Source organism: Thalassophryne amazonica, chromosome 21 (assembly GCF_902500255.1).
Source record: "Thalassophryne amazonica chromosome 21, fThaAma1.1, whole genome shotgun sequence".
Taxonomy (NCBI): domain Eukaryota; kingdom Metazoa; phylum Chordata; class Actinopteri; order Batrachoidiformes; family Batrachoididae; genus Thalassophryne; species Thalassophryne amazonica.
The window spans coordinates 16,953,186-16,977,532 of record NC_047123.1 but is presented as its reverse complement, the minus strand read 5'-3'; the positions used below and the strand labels follow the sequence as shown (position 1 = coordinate 16,977,532).

General features: G+C 40.1%; 1 protein-coding gene across 1 annotated transcript in view; it reads right to left on the bottom strand.

Annotated features, from left to right (window-relative positions):
• Window positions 1–192: 192 nt before the first annotated feature.
• cpsf2 (cleavage and polyadenylation specific factor 2) overlaps window positions 193–24,347 on the bottom strand; it is a 34,365-nt gene continuing 10,210 nt past the window's right edge. The window contains exons 11-15 of the mRNA XM_034161588.1: window positions 20,817–20,969; window positions 20,517–20,739; window positions 18,984–19,298; window positions 10,961–11,095; window positions 193–543 (exon numbers count right to left, since the gene is read on the bottom strand). Coding sequence (XP_034017479.1) covers window positions 451–543; window positions 10,961–11,095; window positions 18,984–19,298; window positions 20,517–20,739; window positions 20,817–20,969 — 919 coding nt within the window. The 3' untranslated portion in view covers window positions 193–450. The remainder of the gene's footprint in view (window positions 544–10,960; window positions 11,096–18,983; window positions 19,299–20,516; window positions 20,740–20,816; window positions 20,970–24,347) is intronic.

The following is a 24,347-nucleotide window of genomic DNA, read 5'->3' as shown; positions in this document are numbered from 1 at the left end:
CCATCCTCACACAAAGGCTGCTTACCAGCAAATGACGCAATTGACAGGCGTGAAAAAATTCACGCATGCGCACGAAGGTTCAAGGTTGGCTCATGCAAGCGCACGTGATTCAAATCCATCAGGTTTTTGAAAAAAAATAAAAAGGTCAGATACTTTTCTAACAGACCTCGTATATCTGGAAAAAAGGAAAAGCATATTTGAAAGATATTGTTTTAATGAGATTGTGAGATGAGGAATCCAAACATTTCATAAGAACTACTGTACAGTAGGGTGGGCACGGCGATAAGGAGACTGTCCAGCATCTACACTTCAAGTCACAAAGGTAAACAGGCAAATAAAAATAATAACAACCATGACCAAAAGTAGAAAAAGTACAATGTTTTGAGTGGAACAGCTGGAGCCACCCACAGGGCAAAGGTGTCTGGGTTCAGTCTGTACTGAGGCGGCACATTACACCACAGCATACTGCTGATAGAGCAAATCTCTGATCTTGTAGTAATCATGGCACAGGCAGCCTTCCAGACCGATACGCCCAGCTTCCGTCTGAACAAAGAGAGCACAAAATGTACACAGGTTATTGGGTGCTTGTGTAATAAGAAACCATTTCACTTCTAAACAAACAGGGAAAAAAAGAAAACTCAACATCCGGCCTAGTGTATTTTCAATCATGGGGCAAGAGTACTTTGAAGCCAATCACATTTCGAAGTGAAACACAATCACCTGTGCTGTATGGGGACATTTTCTAGGTTGTAACTATTTTAAGATCTTGTTTATGATGCATTTTCTTGGAGGCACAGCATGCTGGCTGATCACACTTTTACTGTTAGGTAGTATGTGTAATTATATATATATATGTATATATATTTCTTCAGATACAAGCTCCATCTACCTCCCCCACCCCGACACACACATACACTTTAGTTTTTTTTCCCCCCCTCTTTGCATTTGTTGAACACTCAGATGTCAGAGGCCATTGAACCATTCTGTACAATTTAGAATGACTCATATGGGAAGTGGTACCATGGCTTAGTGGTTAGCACTGTTGCTACAGCAAGAAGGTCTTTGTGGAGTTTGCATTTTCCACCAGTGTTGGCACAGATTCCCTCTTGATGCTCAGTCTTCCCTCACTTCCAAAGACGTGCAAGTTATGTGAATTGGAAACTTTAAACTGACCGTAGGTGTGCGTGCAGTGCACCTGAATTTGTCTGTCTACATGTGGCCCTGAGACATAGACTGGCATCCTGTCTGGGGTGGATCTCGCCTCTCACCCTATAACTGCTAGGATAAGCTCTGGCTTCAACTCCCGCTAGAAGAGACAGATGCATGCATATAAATCACATTGCTACAGTTTAATTCTAACAAAATGGCAATTTGGACTAATCTTATCCTAGCAGTAAAAGGCAATCTTTAAAAAAAATAAATAAAAATACAAACAATCAAAAAACAAAATCCTATTTTTTTTTTTTAGGTGTTTCATTTGTATTTTTCAGGAGGGTGTCAAAATGTACTCCTAAAAAAAAAAAAGGAGAGTGGCTATACGCCCAACCGCTGGGCCAATAAAGTATACGCCCAACCACAAACCGACCAATGAGCGCGCTTGTAAGATTTTCTCACGGGCTGCGGGAGGGTTCGCAGCACGCACTTCTGTGCCTTTATGATTTGATGTCACCTACAACCCCAATTCCAATGAAGTTGGGACGTTGTGTAAAATGTAAATAAAAACAGAATACAATGATTTGCAAATCCTCTTCAACCTATATTCAATTGAATACACCACAAAGACAAGATATTTAATGTTCAAACTGATAAACTTGTTTTTGTGCAAATATTGCTCATTTTGAAATGGATGCCTGCAACACGTTTCAAAAAACATGTTTCTTGTAAGTTACTCATAAGCTGAAATCCGTCCATTGATGCTGTCCATTGACTGGCTGAAAAACTGACAGCTGCAGAAATAAATCCCATGATCCACCAAGACAAAAATAAAATAAAAACAAGTCAAGTCTGGGAGCAAGCCCTGATGCTGCGCTTTACAACATCCACAATGACACGAAGATACAACTTAAACATTTTATTATTAAAGAGCTTCTGGACCAAATATTTGTTTTTGTACCATGTGTTATCTGACAATTGTGATTCATATTGTAAACTGTAAGCAAGCGCAACATTAAATTTCAGTGGCAACTTGCTCATGCTTTCAAAAATGAACAGTCCTGCATCAAAGGATGACCTAAGAGGACTCTCCACACCCTACAAGTAAATCTTGAAATTCCAGCCATGAGAATCACAAACGCGATCCGTGACAAAAGAACACCTGAAGAGAGCATGTCTGAGTTTCCACCAAGGATCCACAGCTCTCACAATACAAGTACTGGGACGTTTAGTTAAGAAGTACCCACATTCTCTGTATTTCTGAAGTATTCCTATCAAAATGTCTTTTTTTTTAACTTTATTTTTATTGAGTTTAGAAAATATTACCATGTACATTAGAGATGCAAAGTATTCCGCATTCACAGCATTCACCTATGTACATGCACATGTTATAATAATATACAATGGAATGAAGCAGAATTAAGAACACAAAAACAAAAATAAAGCTATGCAACCCTTATGGATGTAACAAACCCATCATGGGCCTCCATCTCTCTGTGAAAAGTTCTCTCTGCAATCTTAAGGAGTGTGTGATCTCCTCCATCTGATAGATCTCTCTGACTTTCTCAATCCAAACAGTATAAGTAGGTGGATCTGGACTCAACCATTTGATAGTGATACATTTAAGTGCAGCAGTCAGTAAAATTCTCAAAAGATATTTTCTACTATTTCCTCCAAAGCCATCCGGAACTGCCCCTAAAATGGCAAGCTGTGGTTCTTTTACAAATGGTTGCTGAAATATGATATTGAGTGTGGTAAATATATCATTCCAAAACAGTTCACCTTTGGGCATGTCCAAAATATATGGTGTGAGTTCCCAGGTAAGTGCCACAGTTGCGCCAGCAGTGTCAGGATTTGAAGGATTCATTTGGATGTGATTTCTGGTGTCCTAAAGAATCTTGTAATTATTTTCCATTTAAATTCTCTCCACAGACCGGAATTTGTGACTAGGTGTGATTCAATGCATACACTTTCCCACACCTCATCAGTTATTTGATTGCCAATCTCAGCCTCCCATCTTGCTTTAATTTAGGGTATTATTAGTGTTAGAATTTGAAAATGCTTTATAAAAAAGAAAGTTTTTGGAAAGCTATTGCCCTGATGTATTTTTAATAAAAGTTCCTCAATATATGAGGGTTCTAAGACTTTGTTCCATTCTTTGTGTTTAGTCAAAAAACTCCTTAACTGTAGATATCGAAAGAAATCTGAAGAGGGAAGCTGAAATTGACCTCTGAGCTGCTCAAAAGATTTCAGGCAACCTGCTCACCAGTTGGCCTACTTTACCAAGAACAAAGGTTGACCCAAATTTTAAAGCTTGCATCAGTTAGACATGGGACAAATCCCTGGAGGCTGGAGATATCTGAAAGGACTGAAATTTCCCTTTGGAGACCATATGACTGCTTTATTTTATTCCAGATCTTCAAGTAACCTAGTCCACTCACTCATTTGTATACCCTTCAATGAGACATTACAAAAAAGCAAAGCATCAATAGGAATATTACACAGACTCTTTTCAATATTAAGCCATTGAGTGTAAGACAGGTCCTGCATCCAAGCAACCAAGGGTCTCATTTGAGCTGCCCAAAAATAATGCTTGAGATTAGGTACTGGAACTCCACCTTGTACCTTTGACAACTTTAACGTTTGTAATTTGATTCTAGGACGTTTGCCCTGCCATATAAATTTGGAAAAAAGTTTATCTAGTTCATCAAATGTAGAATTTGGAATGTTTATGGGCAGCATTTGAAAAAGGTATAGTAGTTTGGGTAAAACATTCATACGTATACTCTCTATGCGACCTATGAAATAAAGAGGCAGGACGTCCACCTCTCCAAATCTTTTTTAATTTTTCCAATTAGGACTCTGTAATTTACATTATATAATTCTGTTAGAGACAGTGGGATTTGGATACCTAAATACTTCATACCCTCCTTTGGCCATTTGAAGCCACTCTGATCTTTGAAATTTTGTGATAGATTTCGCCACTATGTCCATTGCTAATGTTTTATCAATATGACTTTGTACCAGAGAGATAGCCATATGAGCGAATTATTTTCATCAGATGGGGGATGGTTGTCATTGGATTAGATATGTATAATAATACATCATCGGCATATATGGACAGTTTGTGATGTTCACCATTTATTAAAAATCCTTGAATGTTGACGTCATCTCTGATTAGTTGTGCTAGAGGTTCAATACTTATATCAAACAGCAGGGGCGATAGTGAGCATCCCTGCCTGCAGCCGCATTCCAGTGAGAACCTAGTTGATATTGTTCCATTAACCTTTACACTGGCTAAAGGGTTTCAATATAAAATTTGGATCCATTTAATAAATTCGGGCCGAATTGAAATCTTTGCAATGTGTGATTCAAATATTGCCAGGACACTCGGTCGAATGCCTTTTGGGCATCTAGAGACAGTATCATTGCTTCATTTTGTTTAGTTTTAGAAATGGAAATTAAATTTAGTAGTCTACGAACATTATCCCCATAGTGCCTGCCGGTTATGAACCCCGTCTGATCTGGATTATAATATTTGTAATAATTTACTAACTCGTTTGGCCAAGATTGCAGTAAGAATACGCAAGTCTGTATTAAGTAATGAGATTGGTCGATATGACAAATTGTTGGATCTTTGTCCTCCTTATGAATGACAACGATTGTGGCGTCATTCCAGGAAGGCGCCATGGATTCGGGTCTGCAAGGCATGATGATAAGCTTGAAGTAATAATGGATCACTTTTTCTTAAATTTTTTGTAAAATTCCATTAATATACCGTCGGGGCCAGACTCTTGTAACTCTTCAGATCTGAGATTACTTGTTCAATTTCCTGTTCTTTAATTGGTTGCTATCTAATGTTTTGCTAAAGATTCTGGGAGAGTTTTTAATTTAATGTTTTTCAGGAAATCAGAAAGTAAGTGGTCATCTTGGCATATATCTGTATTTTTGTACAAAGATTTGAGTAATCCGCAAAACAGTTTGCAATTTTATCTGGTTTAGTAATTGTTGTATGTTCAGTCTTCAGTTTTTGAACTGTATTAATAGACTGCTGCTTCTTAAGTCTCAATGCCAACAATCTACTGGCCTTATTGCCATTTTGTAGTATCTTTGTTTAGTAAATCTCAAATTGCCCTCTATTTTTTCTGTGATCAGACTATCGAGTTCTTTCCGCAGTGATTTGAGTTCGCCAAGTAGTTCTGCAGTTTGAGCACTTTTATGTTTTTGGTCCAGGCATCTTATCTTACCCTCTAATTCACGCGTCTAGCCTCATTTTTCTTTTTCTTAGCACAGGCAAATATTATACAGCCTCTTAGATAAGCCTTAGCGCAATCCCATAATATAAGGGGTGATATCTCAGGGGTAGAATTTAGTTCCAAATAGATCTGTAATTCGCTATTATAAAATTACAAAATTCCTTATCATTAAGAAGTGAAGCGTTCAATCTCCAGTGTTTGATTTTTGGTTTGACACACATCCCATTTTAAAACAAGAGGGGCATGATCGGACAGTGTAATTGGTAAAATATCGACATCCTCAATTCTATGTTCCTCTGCTTTTGGGGTGAAGAACATGTCTATTCTTGATAAGAGGAGTGTCTATGTGAGTAGAAGGTGAAATCTCTGACCCTTGGAAACTGATTTCTCCAGACATCTATCAGGCCCAGTTCTGTTGTAAGGCGTTTCAGTACTTTGCTCATTTGAGAAGCAGGGCTTTTAGAGCTGGGCTGTCGGTCTAAATGTGGCGACATTGTACAATTAAAATCACCAGCTAATAATAGAATACCAACACTCTTCTGAAGCACTATGTCAAAATATTTGTATAAATTTTGGTTCATCCTCATTTGGAGCATAAATATTGAACAGGGAACCTGCAACCCATCAACTCTCCCTTACCATGATATATCTACCCTCAGGGTCTTTGTAAATATTTGGGGAGGTAAATTCACCTGTTTATGTACTAAGATTAGCCACTCCTCTTCTTCTACCTGAGCGGTGGGAAGAGTAAAACACCTATCTGCCCATGATCTCTTCAGCTTATCATGCTCAACATCAGAGAGGTGTGTCTCCTGTAAATATGCAATATGACAACCTTCCTTTTTAAGTTGACCAAGGATTTTTTTCCTTTTAATTGGTCCACTGAGTCCTTTGACATTATAACTAATAACCTTGAGGGAACCCATATTGAGTTTTTCAGTATATGATTGATGAGAGCACTATCTTATATTAACACAGAGATACCTTCCTTTAATCAATCAATCAATCAATTTTTATTTATATAGCGCCAAATCACAACAAACAGTTGCCCCAAGGCGCTTTATATTGTAAGGCAAGGCCATACAATAATTACGTAAAAACCCCAACGGTCAAACGACCCCCTGTGAGCAAGCACTTGGCGACAGTGGGAAGGAAAAACTCCCTTTAACAGGAAGAAACCTCCAGCAGAACCAGGCTCAGGGAGGGGCAGTCTTCTGCTGGGACTGGTTGGGGCTGAGGGAGAGAACCAGGAAAAAGACATGCTGTGGAGGGGAGCAGAGATCAATCACTAATGATTAAATGCAGAGTGGTGCATACAGAGCAAAAAGAGGAAAGAACACTCAGTGCATCATGGGAACCCCCCCAGCAGTCTAAGTCTATAGTCTTTACCACTTCTCTGATCTGTTTGCATATCATAATAAAATAAACGTTGACTGACAATAAACATTTTTGTAATTTGAAACCTATCACACGATCCCCAGGGAACAGTGGGATCCAAACAGGAACAAGAACATTGTAACTTATCAAGTCCCTGAGCGCAACAGTCCTACATCTTGATGTTGCCATCAAAAATGAGTAACTCACTTGTGGTTCAGGGAATACAGCCGTGCGAGCAGTCCCAAGACGCACTGACTGAGCTTATGTAAATGAAATGATAAGCTGATTTAAAATGAAAACCAGGCCCTGCTCTACTTGGAAATAATAGACACTTTTTAAATGAAGTACTCGCAACACTTTGCGTTACCTCCTCATGTATGTCAGTTCAGTTATGGTTCGCAGTCTTCTTGGGGAAGCAGAATGTTTTTCCTTGACATAATCCATCGCCTTAGCTGCATCCACGAACTCCTTCTCCACGTTGTTGTATGTGACCCAGAGCCTAGCAGGATAGAGGATCCCGTACCGGACTCCAGGCTTGTCACGAAGCATTTTTCTGACTTCAGTGAAGGCTGCACGCGCCTGGACAACGCTGGTCGTGTAGTCCGGGAAGATGGACGAGGAATTGCCTTTATACGGAGCTGACCACCCTCCGCTGCGCGCTACTCCTCAGAATATCCTTGGCGCCTCTCCCTCTTTGAGTCTGGCGAGTGATGGACCGCGTGGTTTGTCCCTCGGCTTACGGTAAGACCGCTGCGGTGAGAGCGCTCTACACGTACCTCTCTGTCCAGTCGAAATACCTCTTTCAAAGCGAGGAGGACAGCCTCTGGTGTGCTGGAGCCCTGCGTTTGAATCACCCCAGACACTCTGATGTTTCCCCTCCGCATGCGCCCCTCCATGTCTTCGCATTTGTCCTTAAGCCTCTTTATTTCTGCTTGGAGACCAGATACCAGTCCCTGTGCTTGTACCATCTTGACATGGGGACATGTGGTTTCTACTGATTTTACGGTAGCTTTTACCTGGTCAAGCTCCACCCGGAGAGTTGCAGTGCTGTATTCTTATCTCTGTCTTTACCTCTTCAATTTGCGTTTGAGTGAGTCAAAAGTTGTCGCATAGTGCTTCTTTCATTTCTCCTTTGATAATGGTGGAGAAGTCTTGTCGCAGTGAGGCTAGGATGTCTGCTTTGATTGCATCTGTATCCATGTTGTAGCTTTCGGAGACTTCGCTGCTTGGCTGGCGGGCGCAATGGAACTTTGACCGTTGGCTGCGCTGGAGTTTGTGCCGGAGGAGGCCTCGAACTTGTATTTTCGTAGATTTGCGGCCATAAAATGCCACTTTGCTTGAAGAATCTGGTGCGGTAGCAGCAGGTAACACCTTTAGAAGGAGATTTACTAAGTAGGCAGGTAACTTGCATGTCTTTAAAGTTGAAAATAGTTGCTGGATTTGCAGGAGCTTGAAAGGTTGCGTCTTTACTCCACTGCGCTCGCTAGCGCCCCCCCCCCCCCCCCCCCCAAATGTCTTATTTAAAAAGAAAACAACTAACCCTTCTCTTAAGTCAATCAAATATTTTGGATAATTTTTTTATTGATTCTAGGACATGAAAACCTTTTCTTTTAAAGTCAGAATGCATGTAATGTGTGTACAGCTTGAACACACTCAACAAAAATATAAACGCAACACTTTTGGTTTTGCTCCCATTTTGTATGAGATGAACTCAAAGGTCTAAAACTTTTTCACATACACAATATCACCATTTCCCTCAAATATTGTTCACAAACCAGTCTAAATCTGTGATAGTGAGCACTTCTCCTTTGCTGAGATAATCCATCCCACCTCACAGGTGTGCCATATCAAGATGCTGATTAGACACCATGAGTAGTGCACAGGTATGCCTTAGACTGTCCACAATAAAAGGCCACTCTGAAAGGTGCAGTTTTATCACACAGCACAAGCCACAGATGTCGACAAGATTTGAGGGAGCGTGCAATTGGCATGCTGACAGCAGGAATTGTCAACCAGAGCTGTTGCTCGTGTAATTGAATGCTCATTTCTCTACCATAAGCCGTCTCCAAAGGCGTTTCAGAGAATTTGGCAGTACATCCAACCAGCCTCACAACTGCAGACCACGTGTAACCACACCAGCCCAGGACCTCCATATCCAGCATGTTCACCTCCAAGATCGTCTGAGACCAGCCACTCGGACAGCTGCTGAAACAATCGGGTTGCATAACCAAAGAATTTCTGCACAAACTGTCAGAAACCGTCTCAGGGAAGCTCATCTGCATGCTCGTCGTCCTCATCGGGGTCTCGACCTGACTCCAGTTCGTCATCGTAACCGACTTGAGTGGGCAAATGCTCACATTCGCTGGCATTGGCACGTTGGAGAGGTGTTCTCTTCACGGATGAATCCCGGTTCACACTGTCCAGGGCAGATGGCAGACAGCGTGTGTGGCGTCGTGTGGGTGAGCGGTTTTCTGATGTCAATGTTGTGGATCGAGTGGCCCATGGTGGCGGTGGGGTTATGGTATGGGCAGGCGTCTGTTATGGATGAAGAACACAGGTGCATTTATTGATGGCATTTTGAATGCACAGAGATAGCGTGACGAGATCCTGAGGCCCATTGTTGTGCCATACATCCAAGAACATCACCTCATGTTGCAGCAGGATAATGCACGGCCCCATGTTGCAAGGATCTGTACACAATTCTTGGAAGCTGAAAATGTCCCAGGTCTTGCATAGCCGGCATACTCACCGGACATGTCACCCATTGAGCATGTTTGGGATGCTCTGGACCGGCGTATACGACAGCGTGTACCAGTTCCTGCCAATATCCAGCAACTTCGCACAGCCATTGAAGAGGAGTGGACCAACATTCCACAGGCCACAATTGACAACCTGATCAACTCTATGAGATGTGTTGCACTGCATGAGGCAAATGGTGGTCACACCAGATACTGGACTGGTATCCCCCCCACCCCCAATAAAACAAAACTGCACCTTTCAGAGTGGCCTTTTATTGTGGGCAGTCTAAGTCCCACCTGTGCACTAATCATGGTGTCTAATCAGCATCTTGATATGGCACACCTGTGAGGTGGGATGGATTATCTCAAAAAAGGAGAAGTGCTCACTATCACAGATTTAGACTGGTTTGTGAAAAATATTTGAGGGAAATGGTGATACTGTGTATGTGGAAAAGGTTTTAGATCTTTGAGTTCATCTCATACAAAATGGGAGCAAAACCAAAAGTGTTGCGTTTATATTTTTGTTGAGTGTAATTAAAAAAAAATTAAGAATCATTGATAATAAAAATAACCATTAGTTAAACCTCTATAAAACATCACAATTTTATTTTCAGTCTTTGATTTTCTTCCTTTTCTTTGAATATTATTAAAACAAGACATAAGGACGCATCGGCTAAATTCCAACGATAAGAATTTATGATAATGAGCCAAAGAATTTCTTTGTTGCATTTGCTGATTAGTATTTTGTCAACATGAAAAGATTTGTACTTAACATATCGTATAATTTTGGTACACAAAGTGGCCAAAGGTAAGTGGACATACTAACATAAATATAACGATGATTGTTCATATGTCAATGAAAATCGTTTGCAGTCAGTGGCAGGTCACATGTTATATAACTCAGCTAGTACACTATAATATAACAATAAGAGCCTTCAATCACCTGTTTTGCACAGTCCCACTCCACTACATTATATTTATTTAACAGTGAATACAGTATTGCCTATTTGACTCCTTTACTTCTTATATAAGTGTTTTCTTATTACTTATGCACCAATAACACCAGATCAAATTCCTTGTATGTGCTTACTTACTTGGCAATAAACTCAATTTCTGATTTTTTAAAAAGGTGCTTGCTGTAAACCATGTACAGGTCAAAATTATTATTTTGTTGAAGATCAAATATTTCTGTGTGGCATTTGAGCATTTCATAGTCAGTATTTGTTGATGCAACTGATAGTCCGTATTTGTGGAGCAGACAATAATATGGAGTACAACCAAGAGCGTACATTCTGATAGCATGAATCTGGCATAGAAACAAAGCTGTGATATATGGTTTCTCTGCGAGTCAAATTTCCTGTTGAGGGCTAATGGTGATTAGTATTTTAGGGAGCGGGCGGACAGCGAACTCCTTTTGCTGTGGAGAAAGACACTCACCCTGCGGACGGCCACCATGTTATTGCAAACCAGCACTCCTCCCACGAACTCAGCCTGGATTCCCTCTCTCAGCAGAACCTGCTTGAAGTCTGACAGGCGTGGCTCGTTGATGAACACAGACTGATGCCCTGAAATCTGGAAGAATTATGGGAGAGTGTATGCTAGTCACTGTTACTTAAGCGTTATCAAGAATTTCCACATCCTGGTGGTTCCCGCACTACGACACCTGTATTACAATCAATCAAAAACTGTCTCCCAACATCTTTAGAAGAAAATATAGTCGCGGGGCCTCGCTGTTATGTCACTGGAATTTTGAACATGTCCAAAAAATTCACGCAACAAATTTCCTCTCAAAATAGTTAAAGTCAAGAGCGTCTCGAAGCCATCTTGAAAACTCAATATACCATCCATTAGCCAGAAAAGTGCGGTGAAATGTAAGACAACTTTGTAAGGGGCTGGCGGCCTATAAAAATAAACTGTGACTGATTGGACACAAAAAATGAGAATCTGACATTCTGGGCTCAAACTACCCTTGGAGCACGACAAAATAAAGAATACAGGCCAGTGTGATTCCAAGAGAAAATTGTCGTTAATTTGCACATTTTTTTTCCACAAATTTGTGTCTCCAACTACTCGCCAAGTCGCAGCCCAGTGAGATACTACGCAGGAAGTAGCAGGACTCTAAACACTTGGACCTTCATACTACTACAAAGATATAAGCATCACCACACATCTCTGTCCAGTGACCTGATGACTCTCTAAGATCTCTAAGATGACCCAAAGACATGAATATCCCTGCAGAGGTATGGCCAAACGATGTGTATGAGAATAACGGGGATCATAAACAAGCATCCACTAAATGTCATAACGTTTCTAACCATTCTACCCAAATTCAACTATTATTGGCCGATACCTGATACTGATTAAAGACTATGCTCCCTTCCCCTCAATCAACTCAAAAAGCGTATACTTCACCATGGAGAAGTCTGGTGTCTGCTAGCTGTTGATTAGCTGCTGGAGTGAAATAGCAGGTAAGGAGGAACATATGGAGGACAAGTAATTTACAAGGCTCGTGACAACTGGGTTAGGGAGTTAGGGTAAGGGGAATATTACATAATCGTTCAGCATGATTCAAGTCAGCAGAGACGACAGCTTGAGATCTGAACAACAGGCTCCTATATGATACCACCCACATGGACAACATCTTTTGTTATTGCTGTGCGAGGACTAAAATGAGAGCATCTTATAACACAACAAACACTTGTTCTTTGGAATTAAAGTGACTAATCTGAAGGACTTCAGGGGAAAAAGAGTTTTTCTTAGCGGAGAAAGGAAGTAGGAATGGAATGAAAAATGAAACAATTGCAGTTTTTCCTAAAGACCACAGCAAAAGCTGGGGGTTTCCCTTCCACAGGGGCGACTCAGACAAGAAAATATTAAACTTCAATACGTCTGTAGATAGCATCTGGTGCTTTTTCAGAACTAAAATAAGAAGGAATGTCATTATATTTCATTGGAAAATTATAATAATATTGTGGTTACTGAGAATCTAAAGCTGCAAATTTTTTGTTTTACTTTTGACATTCTGAATATGAAACAATTAATTATGGCCTAAACGTAAACATATGAGATCCATTAACAGCTTTAATTCACATAGAAAGGACAGAAAAAAATCTGACAGTAGAAATACAACATCAGCAAACTTTATTTCATTAATATTGGCTGTGAATCTGAAAAACATTCAGTGGTTTGCATTTGAAAACTGAACTAAAGAATTGGGAAAAATGTCTGCCTGAAATACTTAAAACCACACTAATCAAGAAGTGACCAGAATTCTTACAGTTCAAGAGTATCAAAAATTCTCCATCAGAGAATTCATAAATGACAGTTTTCAGACAATTTATTATTGATAAGGAGAACACATGATTTTAAAGCAGCACTTTGCCCTAAAAATCATTCTGATGTTCGCTAGTTTCTCTAGCGAAGTGTTAGCTAGCTAGTGTTCTCCTTCTGCTGAATCACCTAAATTATTTACACATTATTCACTTTGCGTGTTTTTAGGAATCCGCTAGCTTAGCGTAGCTACTAGCTCTTAGCCGATTTAGCATGGCGGCTTCTCCTGTCTCTCCCGCACTTTTCTGCTCTGGGTGTGAAATGTTTAGTTATTCCTCGGCCTCCTTTAGCAGTAATGGTACTTGTAATAAGTGTAGCTTATTCGTAGCTTTGGAGGCCAGGCTGGGCGAATTGGAGACTCGGCTCCGCACCGTGGAAAATTCTACAGCTAGCCAGGCCCCTGTAGTCGGTGCGGACCAAGGTAGCTTAGCCACCGTTAGTTACCCCCTGGCAGATCCCGAGCAGCCGGGAAAGCAGGCCGACTGGGTGACTGTGAGGAGGAAGCGTAGCCCTAAACAGAAGCCCCGTGTACACCGCCAACCCGTTCACATCTCTAACCGTTTTTCCCCACTCGACGACACACCCGCCGAGGATCAAACTCTGGTTATTGGTGACTCTGTTTTGAGAAATGTGAAATTAGCGACACCAGCAACCATAGTCAATTGTCTTCCGGGGGCCAGAGCAGGCGACATTGAGGGAAATTTGAAACTGCTGGCTAAGGCTAAGCGTAAATTTGGTAAGATTGTAATTCACGTCGGCAGTAATGACACCCGGTTACGCCAATCGGAGGTCACTAAAATTAACATTAAATCGGTGTGTAACTTTGCAAAAACAATGTCGGACTCTGTAGTTTTCTCTGGGCCCCTCCCCAATCGGACCGGGAGTGACATGTTTAGCCGCATGTTCTCCTTGAATTGCTGGCTGTCTGAGTGGTGTCCAAAAAATGAGGTGGGCTTCATAGATAATTGGCAAAGCTTCTGGGGAAAACCTGGTCTTGTTAGGAGAGACGGCATCCATCCCACTTTGGATGGAGCAGCTCTCATTTCTAGAAATCTGGCCAATTTTCTTAAATCCTCCAAACTGTGGCTATCCAGGGTTGGGACCAGGAAGCAGAGTTGTAGTCTTACACACCTCTCTGCAGCTTCTCTCCCCCTGCCATCCCCTCATTACCCCATCCCCATAGAGACGGTGCCTGCTCCCAGACTACCAATAACCAGCAAAAATCTATTTAAGCATAAAAATTCAAAAAGAAAAAATAATATAGCACCTTCAACTGCACCACAGACTAAAACAGTTAAATGTGGTCTATTAAACATTAGGTCTCTCTCTTCTAAGTCCCTGTTGGTAAATGATATAATAATTGATCAACATATTGATTTATTCTGCCTAACAGAAACCTGGTTACAGAAGGATGAATATGTTAGTTTAAATGAGTCAACACCCCCGAGTCACACTAACTGTCAGAATGCTCGTAGCACGGGCCGGGGCGGAGGATTAGCAGCAATCTTCCATTCCAGCTTATTAATTAATCAAAAACCCAGACAGAGCTTTAATTCATTTGAAAGCTTGTCTCTTAGTCTTGTCCATCCAAATTGGAAGTCCCAAAAACCAGTTTTATTTGTTATTATCTATCGTCCACCTGGTCGTTACTGTGAGTTTCTCTGTGAATTTTCAGACCTTTTGTCTGACTTAGTGCTTAGCTCAGATAAGATAATTATAGTGGGCGATTTTAACATCCACACAGATGCTGAGAATGACAGCCTCAACACTGCATTTAATCTATTATTAGACTCTATTGGCTTTGCTCAAAAAGTAAATGAGTCCACCCACCACTTTAATCATATCTTAGATCTTGTTCTGACTTATGGTATGGAAATAGAAGACTTAACAGTATTCCCTGAAAACTCCCTTCTGTCTGATCATTTCTTAATAACATTTACATTTACTCTGATGGACTACCCAGCAGTGGGGAATACGTTTCATTACACTAGAAGTCTTTCAGAAAGCACTGTAACTAGGTTTAAGGATATGATTCCTTCTTTATGTTCTCTAATGCCATATACCAACACAGTGCAGAGTAGCTACCTAAACTCTGTAAGGGAGATAGAGTATCTCGTCAATAGTTTTACATCCTCATTGAAGACAACTTTGGATGCTGTAGCTCCTCTGAAAAAGAGAGCTTTAAATCAGAAGTGTCTGACTCCGTGGTATAACTCACAAACTCGTAGCTTAAAGCAGATAACCCGTAAGTTGGAGAGGAAATGGCGTCTCACTAATTTAGAAGATCTTCACTTAGCCTGGAAAAAGAGTCTGTTGCTCTATAAAAAAGCCCTCCGTAAAGCTAGGACATCTTTCTACTCATCACTAATTGAAGAAAATAAGAACAACCCCAGGTTTCTTTTCAGCACTGTAGCCAGGCTGACAAAGAGTCAGAGCTCTATTGAGCTGAGTATTCCATTAACTTTAACTAGTAATGACTTCATGACTTTCTTTGCTAACAAAATTTTAACTATTAGAGAAAAAATTACTCATAACCATCCCAAAGACGTATCGTTATCTTTGGCTGCTTTCAGTGATGCCGGTATTTGGTTAGACTCTTTCTCTCCGATTGTTCTGTCTGAGTTATTTTCATTAGTTACTTCATCCAAACCATCAACATGTTTATTAGACCCCATTCCTACCAGGCTGCTCAAGGAAGCCCTACCATTATTTAATGCTTCGATCTTAAATATGATCAATCTATCTTTGTTAGTTGGCTATGTACCACAGGCTTTTAAGGTGGCAGTAATTAAACCATTACTTAAAAAGCCACCACTTGACCCAGCTATCTTAGCTAATTATAGGCCAATCTCCAACCTTCCTTTTCTCTCAAAAATTCTTGAAAGGGTAGTTGTAAAACAGCTAACTGATCATCTGCAGAGGAATGGTCTATTTGAAGAGTTTCAGTCAGGTTTTAGAATTCATCATAGTACAGAAACAGCATTAGTGAAGGTTACAAATGATCTTCTTATGGCCTCGGACAGTGGACTCATCTCTGTGCTTGTTCTCTTAGACCTCAGTGCTGCTTTTGATACCGTTGACCATAAAATTTTATTACAGAGATTAGAGCATGCCATAGGTATTAAAGGCACTGCGCTGCGGTGGTTTGAATCATATTTGTCTAATAGATTATAATTTGTTCATGTAAATGGGGAATCTACTTCACAGACTAAAGTTAATTATGGAGTTCCACAAGGTTCTGTGCTAGGACCAATTTTATTCACTTTATACATGCTTCCCTCAGGCAGTATTATTAGACGGTATTGCTTAAATTTTCATTGTTACGCAGATGATACCCAGCTTTATCTATCCATGAAGCCAGAGGACACACACCAATTAGCTAAACTGCAGGATTGTCTAGACATGGATGACCTCTAATTTCCTGCTTTTAAACTCAGATAAAACTGAAGTTATTGTACTTGGCCCCACAAATCTTAGAAACATGGTGTCTAACCAGATCCTTACTCTGGATGGCATTACCCTGACCTCTAGTAATACTGTGAGAAATCTTGGAGTCATTTTTGATCAGGATATGTCATTCAAAGCGCATATTAAACAAATATGTAGGACTGCTTTTTTGCATTTACGCAATATCTCTAAAATCAGAAAGGTCTTGTCTCAGAGTGATGCTGAAAAACTAATTCATGCATTTATTTCCTCTAGGCTGGACTATTGTAATTCATTATTATCAGGTTGTCCTAAAAGTTCCCTAAAAAGCCTTCAGTTAATTCAAAATGCTGCAGCTAGAGTACTGACGGGGACTAGAAGGAGAGAGCATATCTCACCCATATTGGCCTCTCTTCATTGGCTTCCTGTTAATTCTAGAATAGAATTTAAAATTCTTCTTCTTACTTATAAGGTTTTGAATAATCAGGTCCCATCTTATCTTAGGGACCTCGTAGTACCATATCACCCCAATAGAGCGCTTCGCTCTCAGACTGCAGGCTTACTTGTAGTTCCTAGGGTTTGTAAGAGTAGAATGGGAGGCAGAGCCTTCAGCTTTCAGGCTCCTCTCCTGTGGAACCAGCTCCCAATTCAGATCAGGGAGACAGACACCCTCTCTACTTTTAAGATTAGGCTTAAAACTTTCCTTTTTGCTAAAGCTTATAGTTAGGGCTGGATCAGGTGACCCTGAACCATCCCTTAGTTATGCTGCTATAGACGTAGACTGCTGGGGGGTTCCCATGATGCACTGTTTCTTTCTCTTTTTGCTCTGTATGCACCACTCTGCATTTAATCATTAGTGATCGATCTCTGCTCCCCTCCACAGCATGTCTTTTTCCTGGTTCTCTCCCTCAGCCCCAACCAGTCCCAGCAGAAGACTGCCCCTCCCTGAGCCTGGTTCTGCTGGAGGTTTCTTCCTGTTAAAAGGGAGATTTTCCTTCCCACTGTAGCCAAGTGCTTGCTCACAGGGGGTCGTTTTGACCGTTGGGGTTTTACATAATTATTGTATGGCCTTGCCTTACAATATAAAGCGCCTTGGGGCAACTGTTTGTTGTGATTTGGCGCTATATAAATAAAATTGATTGATTGATAGTTTCCCATTTATGCACATTCTGGTTCTTGCAGTGGTGCTGTGGAAAAACACTGCCATCACATTTTGCAAAGTTGCCTGACAATGGTGAAGCTAGCCATTGAAACACTGATTAGCATCTTTAAAATACAAATGGACTGCATTTATATAGCGCTTTTCCATCTGAATCAGATGCTCAAAGCGCTTTACAATTATGCCTCACATTCACCCCGATGTCAGGGTACTGCCATGCAAGGCGCTCACTACACACCGGGAGCAACGGGATTAAAGGCCTAAAAATTTCATTGAAATCCATTGAGGATTTTTTGAGTAATCCTGCAAACAACCCAACAAACAGACGCGACTGAAAACATAACCTCCTTGGTGGAGGTAATGAATTAAAAGATTAAAAGCATAGTAAAAGAGCAAAAAAGTAAAAAGCATAGTAACATAATATGCCAGTATGCAATATCCCACCCAGTAGATGGGTCAAAATGAATGAAGCCTGGTTAACACGGTTGTTGCTGCCTGGCTGAATCACAACTTAAACAGAATTTTTGGTATGGCAAATGGCTTTTTTAACAAATGAAAAAAAAGACATATTTTACAAATACACATTTATTTGTAAAAGCCAACACACATTAAGTTTTGTGTTGGTTAAATGAATCAACCAACCGGTGATCGCAGGCTGTTTACCCATAATGCAGTTTGGCATTTCTGTGTGTTAATGTTCAAAACTTCAGAATTAGTGCATTATTTTAAAATTAAAAGATATGTTTTATAATTTGACTTTGTACAAATGACAGAGTTGACATTAATGCAATTAAACTATCCAGATTAATTTGGTTTATAAATCAAAACCACAAGTCAAACTTGCTTTCCTTTTGAGGCCTTTGGCCTCACGGTTGGACCACTGTATGCTGTGAAGGGTAATGACTTTTGTTTTTTTTGTAGCAGCCTGGTGGCCATGGCCCTTCTGCTGGGGTAGAGTTGAGCTCAGCTCCTCTTAGCTGCCTCACTGGTGCAAAATACATAGGAGTTACTAAATGTTACTATGTAAAAAAAACGTTAGCGTTCTAAAAGTTATCGGAAGGTAATTAGTCCACTGATGGTTTTTGAAGTTAGCTGAAAAGTTAATCTGCTAATAAAAAAGTTAGCTTCAATAATTAGCGGTTAGCAGATTAGCAGAACTGTGCCCACCACTGCATTTCACAAAAGTGTAAAGACTTCAGAGATTTGCTTACCTACCAAAATGAGTGATTGAGAAAACTGTAGATTACTGTTGACAAAATATTCTTTTCCTGACTTTCTGCCCACTTTTTTGTTTGAATACTCAAACCCTATCAAACAGTTTACTGCATTTCTGAAATGAATTTTTCAAAATGTATGTCTGTTCTTTTGAGAAATATCTGTAACCTGTCTATAGTAAAACAATAGAATGTTTTAACCTTACCTGTAAGTGCTAGAAATGTATTTCCCAAGCAATCAGACCCCCTTAACTTGTATTCAAAAATAATTGTGTGATCATTAGTAACAGGAAATGTGCTGCAATTAATCTGTATTTGTGGCTTGTTTTACCTCCTGTAGTGGCAGTGGCTCCAGGCTGGGAATGACGTCGCTCTCTTCAGACGGCTCTTTCTCATCCTCTCCAAACAGGTTCTTCATGGCGTGCTGTGTTGCCACTTGTGTGGCGCTGTTGTCACTGCCAAGCTCAGGGGCAGTGTCCATAGACTGCTCACCATCCTCAGCGTCCTCTTTCACACCCTCCTCCAGCATCACCCCCGTGTCTACAGTCACAACGCGCATGTCCAACACCCCCTCGATCCATGCCAGCTCTGTGTCTTTGGCCTTGCAGAAGTGCAGAGAACTCACCAAGGAGTCTTTCAACCACACCTACACCGTTAGACAATAAGAAGCTGTTAACAAGATATCAAACAGTGACAAAACTAATTCATACATTTCATGACAAAGTACAGTAATCAAGATCAATGCATCCATTATGGAGGTGGGACTCAATGCGCTGTCATTACCAAAACAGTCAGCACATGAGGTTAGAGCTGGAAAAGTTTTAAAATTTTATCATAACACACTACCTGCATCAAGACCTAGCTAAGCCAAATTAAAATAAATAAGTAGTTAGATAGATAAATAAACTGATTCCAGCAGGTGATTTCCCTGATTAACATCACTTGGAGTCAGCAGTTGCGAAGAAAACCTGCACCCTCTTGACCCTTTCTGGAATATCTTTGAACACGACCCCTCTAACAGAACATGAAACTGAAAAGTCGAAGTTCTGTCAAACTCCATTAAAACATCATTTACCAGCTAGTCAGTTCTCCAATAACTAGTGAGGCTGGCAACCAGATGCTAGGATTAAATTCCAAAGTGATATTCTCTTCAAGTGAATATTTTTCAGAAAAGGACTAGAAAGCTCTCTTTAGACCTCAACTGAAATTATCCATCACTGTATTTCAGGGACAGATGTACACCTTCTGTCATGCTCAAGTTATCAAACTGAGGGGTAACATACAGAATCCAATGGACGTTAACCCCGTTTGACTTTTATTTTGGAGACCCAGCATTCAACACAGTCAAAACTATCCCATTTATTAACGATAAAGCTCAACTAACAATTTGCATCACTTTTTTCCAACTTTGGAGCAACTAAAATCTTTGAGCCCTATACAAACTGAAACTGAACTTTGTCACCATTTTAGCTGTTTTCTTACACCATAACATTTAGTCAATAGTCCAAAATACACCTTTTGGAATATAATGTGGTATACCTTTCAATATGATTGAAACATTTTAAAATTTTTATCCCTGTGGAATCCATCCACTCCTATCTGGCTATAGCTACCACCTTGGGATGGCCATTACACATTGTTTTCTAAGCCATGGCATATTGATGCCAAGTGTTGTTTGGGCAACTGATGTGATGCCGATTAGGTCAAAATTGACTTCGGGCTCATGCACTACCCCCCTTCTCCTCCTGTTTTACTAAACTATTACTATTCATGGCGTCATTGGGAGTTAGCCGCCATCAACTCAACTTTCAACAATAGTGTCATGTTTTAAACATCTGAATTCATGCAAACCCTACTTGCTGACCTGGTAGATGTGTGTCTCACTCGTGGCATCTATAGTCTCCTGCAGTTTGGGAGTGTAGACTTTGATGTCCTTGCTGAAAGCCCTGCAGGAATCAGCCAAATCCTGGCTGGCTTCTGCAGACCCGTGAACGATCACCAGCTGTCTGGGTTTCATCTGATTAATGATCTTTTTTATAGAATCGCCATCAGAGCGGCCTTCGTAGTCTATGTATGTTACCCTGGCTCTGGAAAGGAATGGAGACAAGAAAATATTTTAAATTCCTGTGATATTGGTTGAGAAGCAGCTAGCAAGACAACTGACCTAATTTCAAGATTTTCTACACTGGAGATGCATTTGGTTGGGACAACAGAAAGGTCCTGGTCCATAGGCTCATCACCATTGGTCAACCCAGATTCCAGTTTACTTTTCTCCTCCTCTGTTGCTTGCAGTTCAGGAACCAGAAAGTCTTCTACCCTGTTAAAAATTAATAAATAATATTAATTTTGACTGCTAGGATAGGCTCTGGCTCCCAGTGACCCTTAAATAGAGTATGCGGTTGAAGATGAGTGAGTCATTTTGCTGGTGTCAAATATTCAGGTACATACAGGCTTTCTATATGAGCAAGGTATGTGCTAGTGCATGTACAACCCCTGCACCAAATATAGCCTTTAAACGCTAATTTCCTGAACCATCCAGGCAACTGCCAGAGTGTTTAGTGGGTGGCATGTTCCTTTTCAGCCACACTCTGCCACAATGTTTGAAATACAAGTGTTTCCAAAGTTTCAAGAGGTTTCAGAACAGTAATTATTTTGAGTTTGCCATGAGTAACTTGCTGCACCACCAAAATATTTTGGTATGATCCCCAACCACACCCTCTACCAATACAGATTTAATTCCACATGTGACGACATAGTGGGGATCATGTTTTGCACCACAGCTACAAACCGTGAAGGAACGACACATCCAGTAGATGGCAGACATGTCTCAGGAATATTACATAAGCAAAACAAAGCTGCATTATTATTTGTCTGTTGCACTGTAAAGGTGCAAAATATCACCAAGTATGTCTATTTTCTAATCAAAATATCAAGTTACACTTAATACAAAATCACTTAAGTAAAATTTCAGTAAGCTAGAAATACTTGTCTTTAGATAAAGAATTCTTCAAAATTTTATTAAGTGATATTTTGTTTTGAATCATCTAAAATGGGTGAGAAAAAAATGGGGGACTTACCATAATATTTTTAAGCTGATGAGTTATTTATAAAAGATGCAACAGTTCCTACTAGTAAAAATCTAAAATATATTTAGTTTTCTCAGTTAATTTCAAGACCTTATTTCAGGCAATCTTAAAAAAAAATATTAAATGAAAATTCATGTATTCCAATCAGCAGGGTGTTGTTTTTTTTTTTTTGTTACTTGTTACAAGGTGATCTGAACATTAATGAAAATCTTTCACTTCAGATCTGTAATATGTATTTATCAAAAACAAACAAGCAAAAACCAAGTAAATATATTTTACAGAAATTTTACTTAAGTGATTTTTTTTCCATATGTTACAGTAAGTGCAGTTTACATTTTTGGCAAGAAATTAAACAAATATACTTGGGAACATTTCCATTTTTTGCAATGTGCATCAAAGTTCATTATATTCAAATCAGCTTGTCCTCATAATAGGTTTTTTCAGGTGAGAATATACAAGACGACAGCACAGTCTCCAAACTGGGAGGTGTGCTACAGGGTAGTATTACACAGACAGTGGGTGTTGGTCTCTGCCAGGACTGCCCCTTGTCACCAACCATGTAATTGTGATTTTCATGGACGGAATTTCAAGATGCATTCAGGGACTGGAGGGTGTCCAGTTTGGTCATCTCAGAATTACACCTCTGCTTTTTGCAGATGATGTAGTTCTGTTCGCTTCATTAGACAGTGACCTCTGATGTGCACTGGACAGGTTTCACATTGAGTGTGATCTGACTGGGATGAGGATCAGCACTTCCAAATCTGAGACCATGACCCTCTGTTGGGAAAGGGTGGATTATCTCCCCTTTGCATCAGGGGAGACTTATTGCCCCAAGTGGAGGAGCTCAAGTACCTCAGGGTCTTGTTCACGGATCGGGTTAAGATGGAAAGTGAGACTGACCGATGGATTGGGGCTGCAGACGGTGCACCAGACCGTCACAGCAAATAAAGAGCTGAGCGCGAAAGCGAGGCTCTTGACTTCTGTTCCGATGCACACCTACAGTCAGGAGCTTTGGGTCGTGACTGAAAGAACGTGCTCGTGGATACAAGTAACAGAAATGAGCGTAACTGACTGCCTTATACTCAGGTACAGAGTGAGACGTTTGAACACCTGGAAGGGAGTAGACCTACTGCGTCTTTACATAAAAAAAAAGAGCTGAGGTAGTTGCACAACACGGTGGTTAGTGGTTAGCACAGTTGCCTTACAGGAAGCAGGTTGTGGGACGGCTTCCCGCCTGGTCCTTTCTGTGTGGCGTTTTCATGTTCTCCACGTATCGGCGTAGGTTTCCTCCAGATACCCAGATTTCTACACAATATTTAACTTATTGTGTAGAAATCTGGGGATCAACATATACAACTTATATACAACCTTTGTTTATTCTGCAGAAAAGGGCTTTAAGGGTGATTAGCAACAGTGGTTTTAGAGATCCATCTAATCCATTGTTCATTAAGTACAGGGTACCTAAATTTCGTGATTTGGTTGATTTGAAAATATTACAAACAATGTACCAAGCTAATAAAAATGCTTTACCAATAAACATTCAAAATGTTTGAGAAAAGAGTAAGTAGTTAAAAATTGAAAGGAATAGAAGTCTTTAAAAAACCAAGATACAGAACCAAAGTAAAGGAACGGAGTATTGCAGTAAATGGTGTAAAATTATGGAACAATCTCAACAAAGAAATTAAAGAATTAAGGTCGCTTAAATTATTTAAAAACGTATTAAACTAGATGTATTAAGTAAGTATGAAACTATGAAATAAGTCAGTGGGCTGTAAGGAAGTAAAAAATGTAATTTGTTAATAATGTTTAAAGTGTTTTAAGTTTAAAAATGTAACCTGTCAGAGATGTAATCTATTAAATAATGGTCATAATTATGAAATAAATCAGTGGTATGTGACAAGTTAAAGAAATAAATCTGTTAAATAATGTTGAATAATGACGCTGGATATTGAAAGATTGTATTGTAAAAAGGGGCAGAAAATATAAGACTTGTTCTTCTCTCTGCTCCTTTTCATTCTGGTATTTGAGATGCTTTATTTCTGCTTTTCTGGGTTTTTTTTATTTTAAATGAATGAAATAAATAAATGAAAATGAAAAAAAAAAAAAATACTTCAGTTTCCTCCCACAATCAAAAAACATGCTTACTTAGGGTCTGCTCCTTTCTCTGACCCTGACCAAGGCAATGTTTCTACATCTGGAGTTGGTCTCCGGGCGCCGGACTGTGGCTGCCCACTGCTGCTAGTGGTTAGATTGTGACCAACTGTAATGAGGATGGGATAAAACGTCCTTTACACAGAGATGGGGTCTGTCCAGCAGTCCTTGTGCGCTCAAGAAATTAAGTAGAACGCCGCTTGATGCCAAAGAGGTGCCACCAGGACCTTACAAGGTTCTCTCAGTATCCTCTCACAAACAGCCATGATCACAGAATTTCCAGTTTGGCATGAAGCCAAACTATAAATTTGGCTATGGTAAGCTTCGCCGAAAACACAGATCCAGGTTGAATTACTTACAGAAAAATAAACCGTGCAAACAATGGAATCGGATTAGAATGGGAATAACCCGTGTCTGATGATTTGCGGATGTTAATGCTGAATTTGCGACCGTAAATT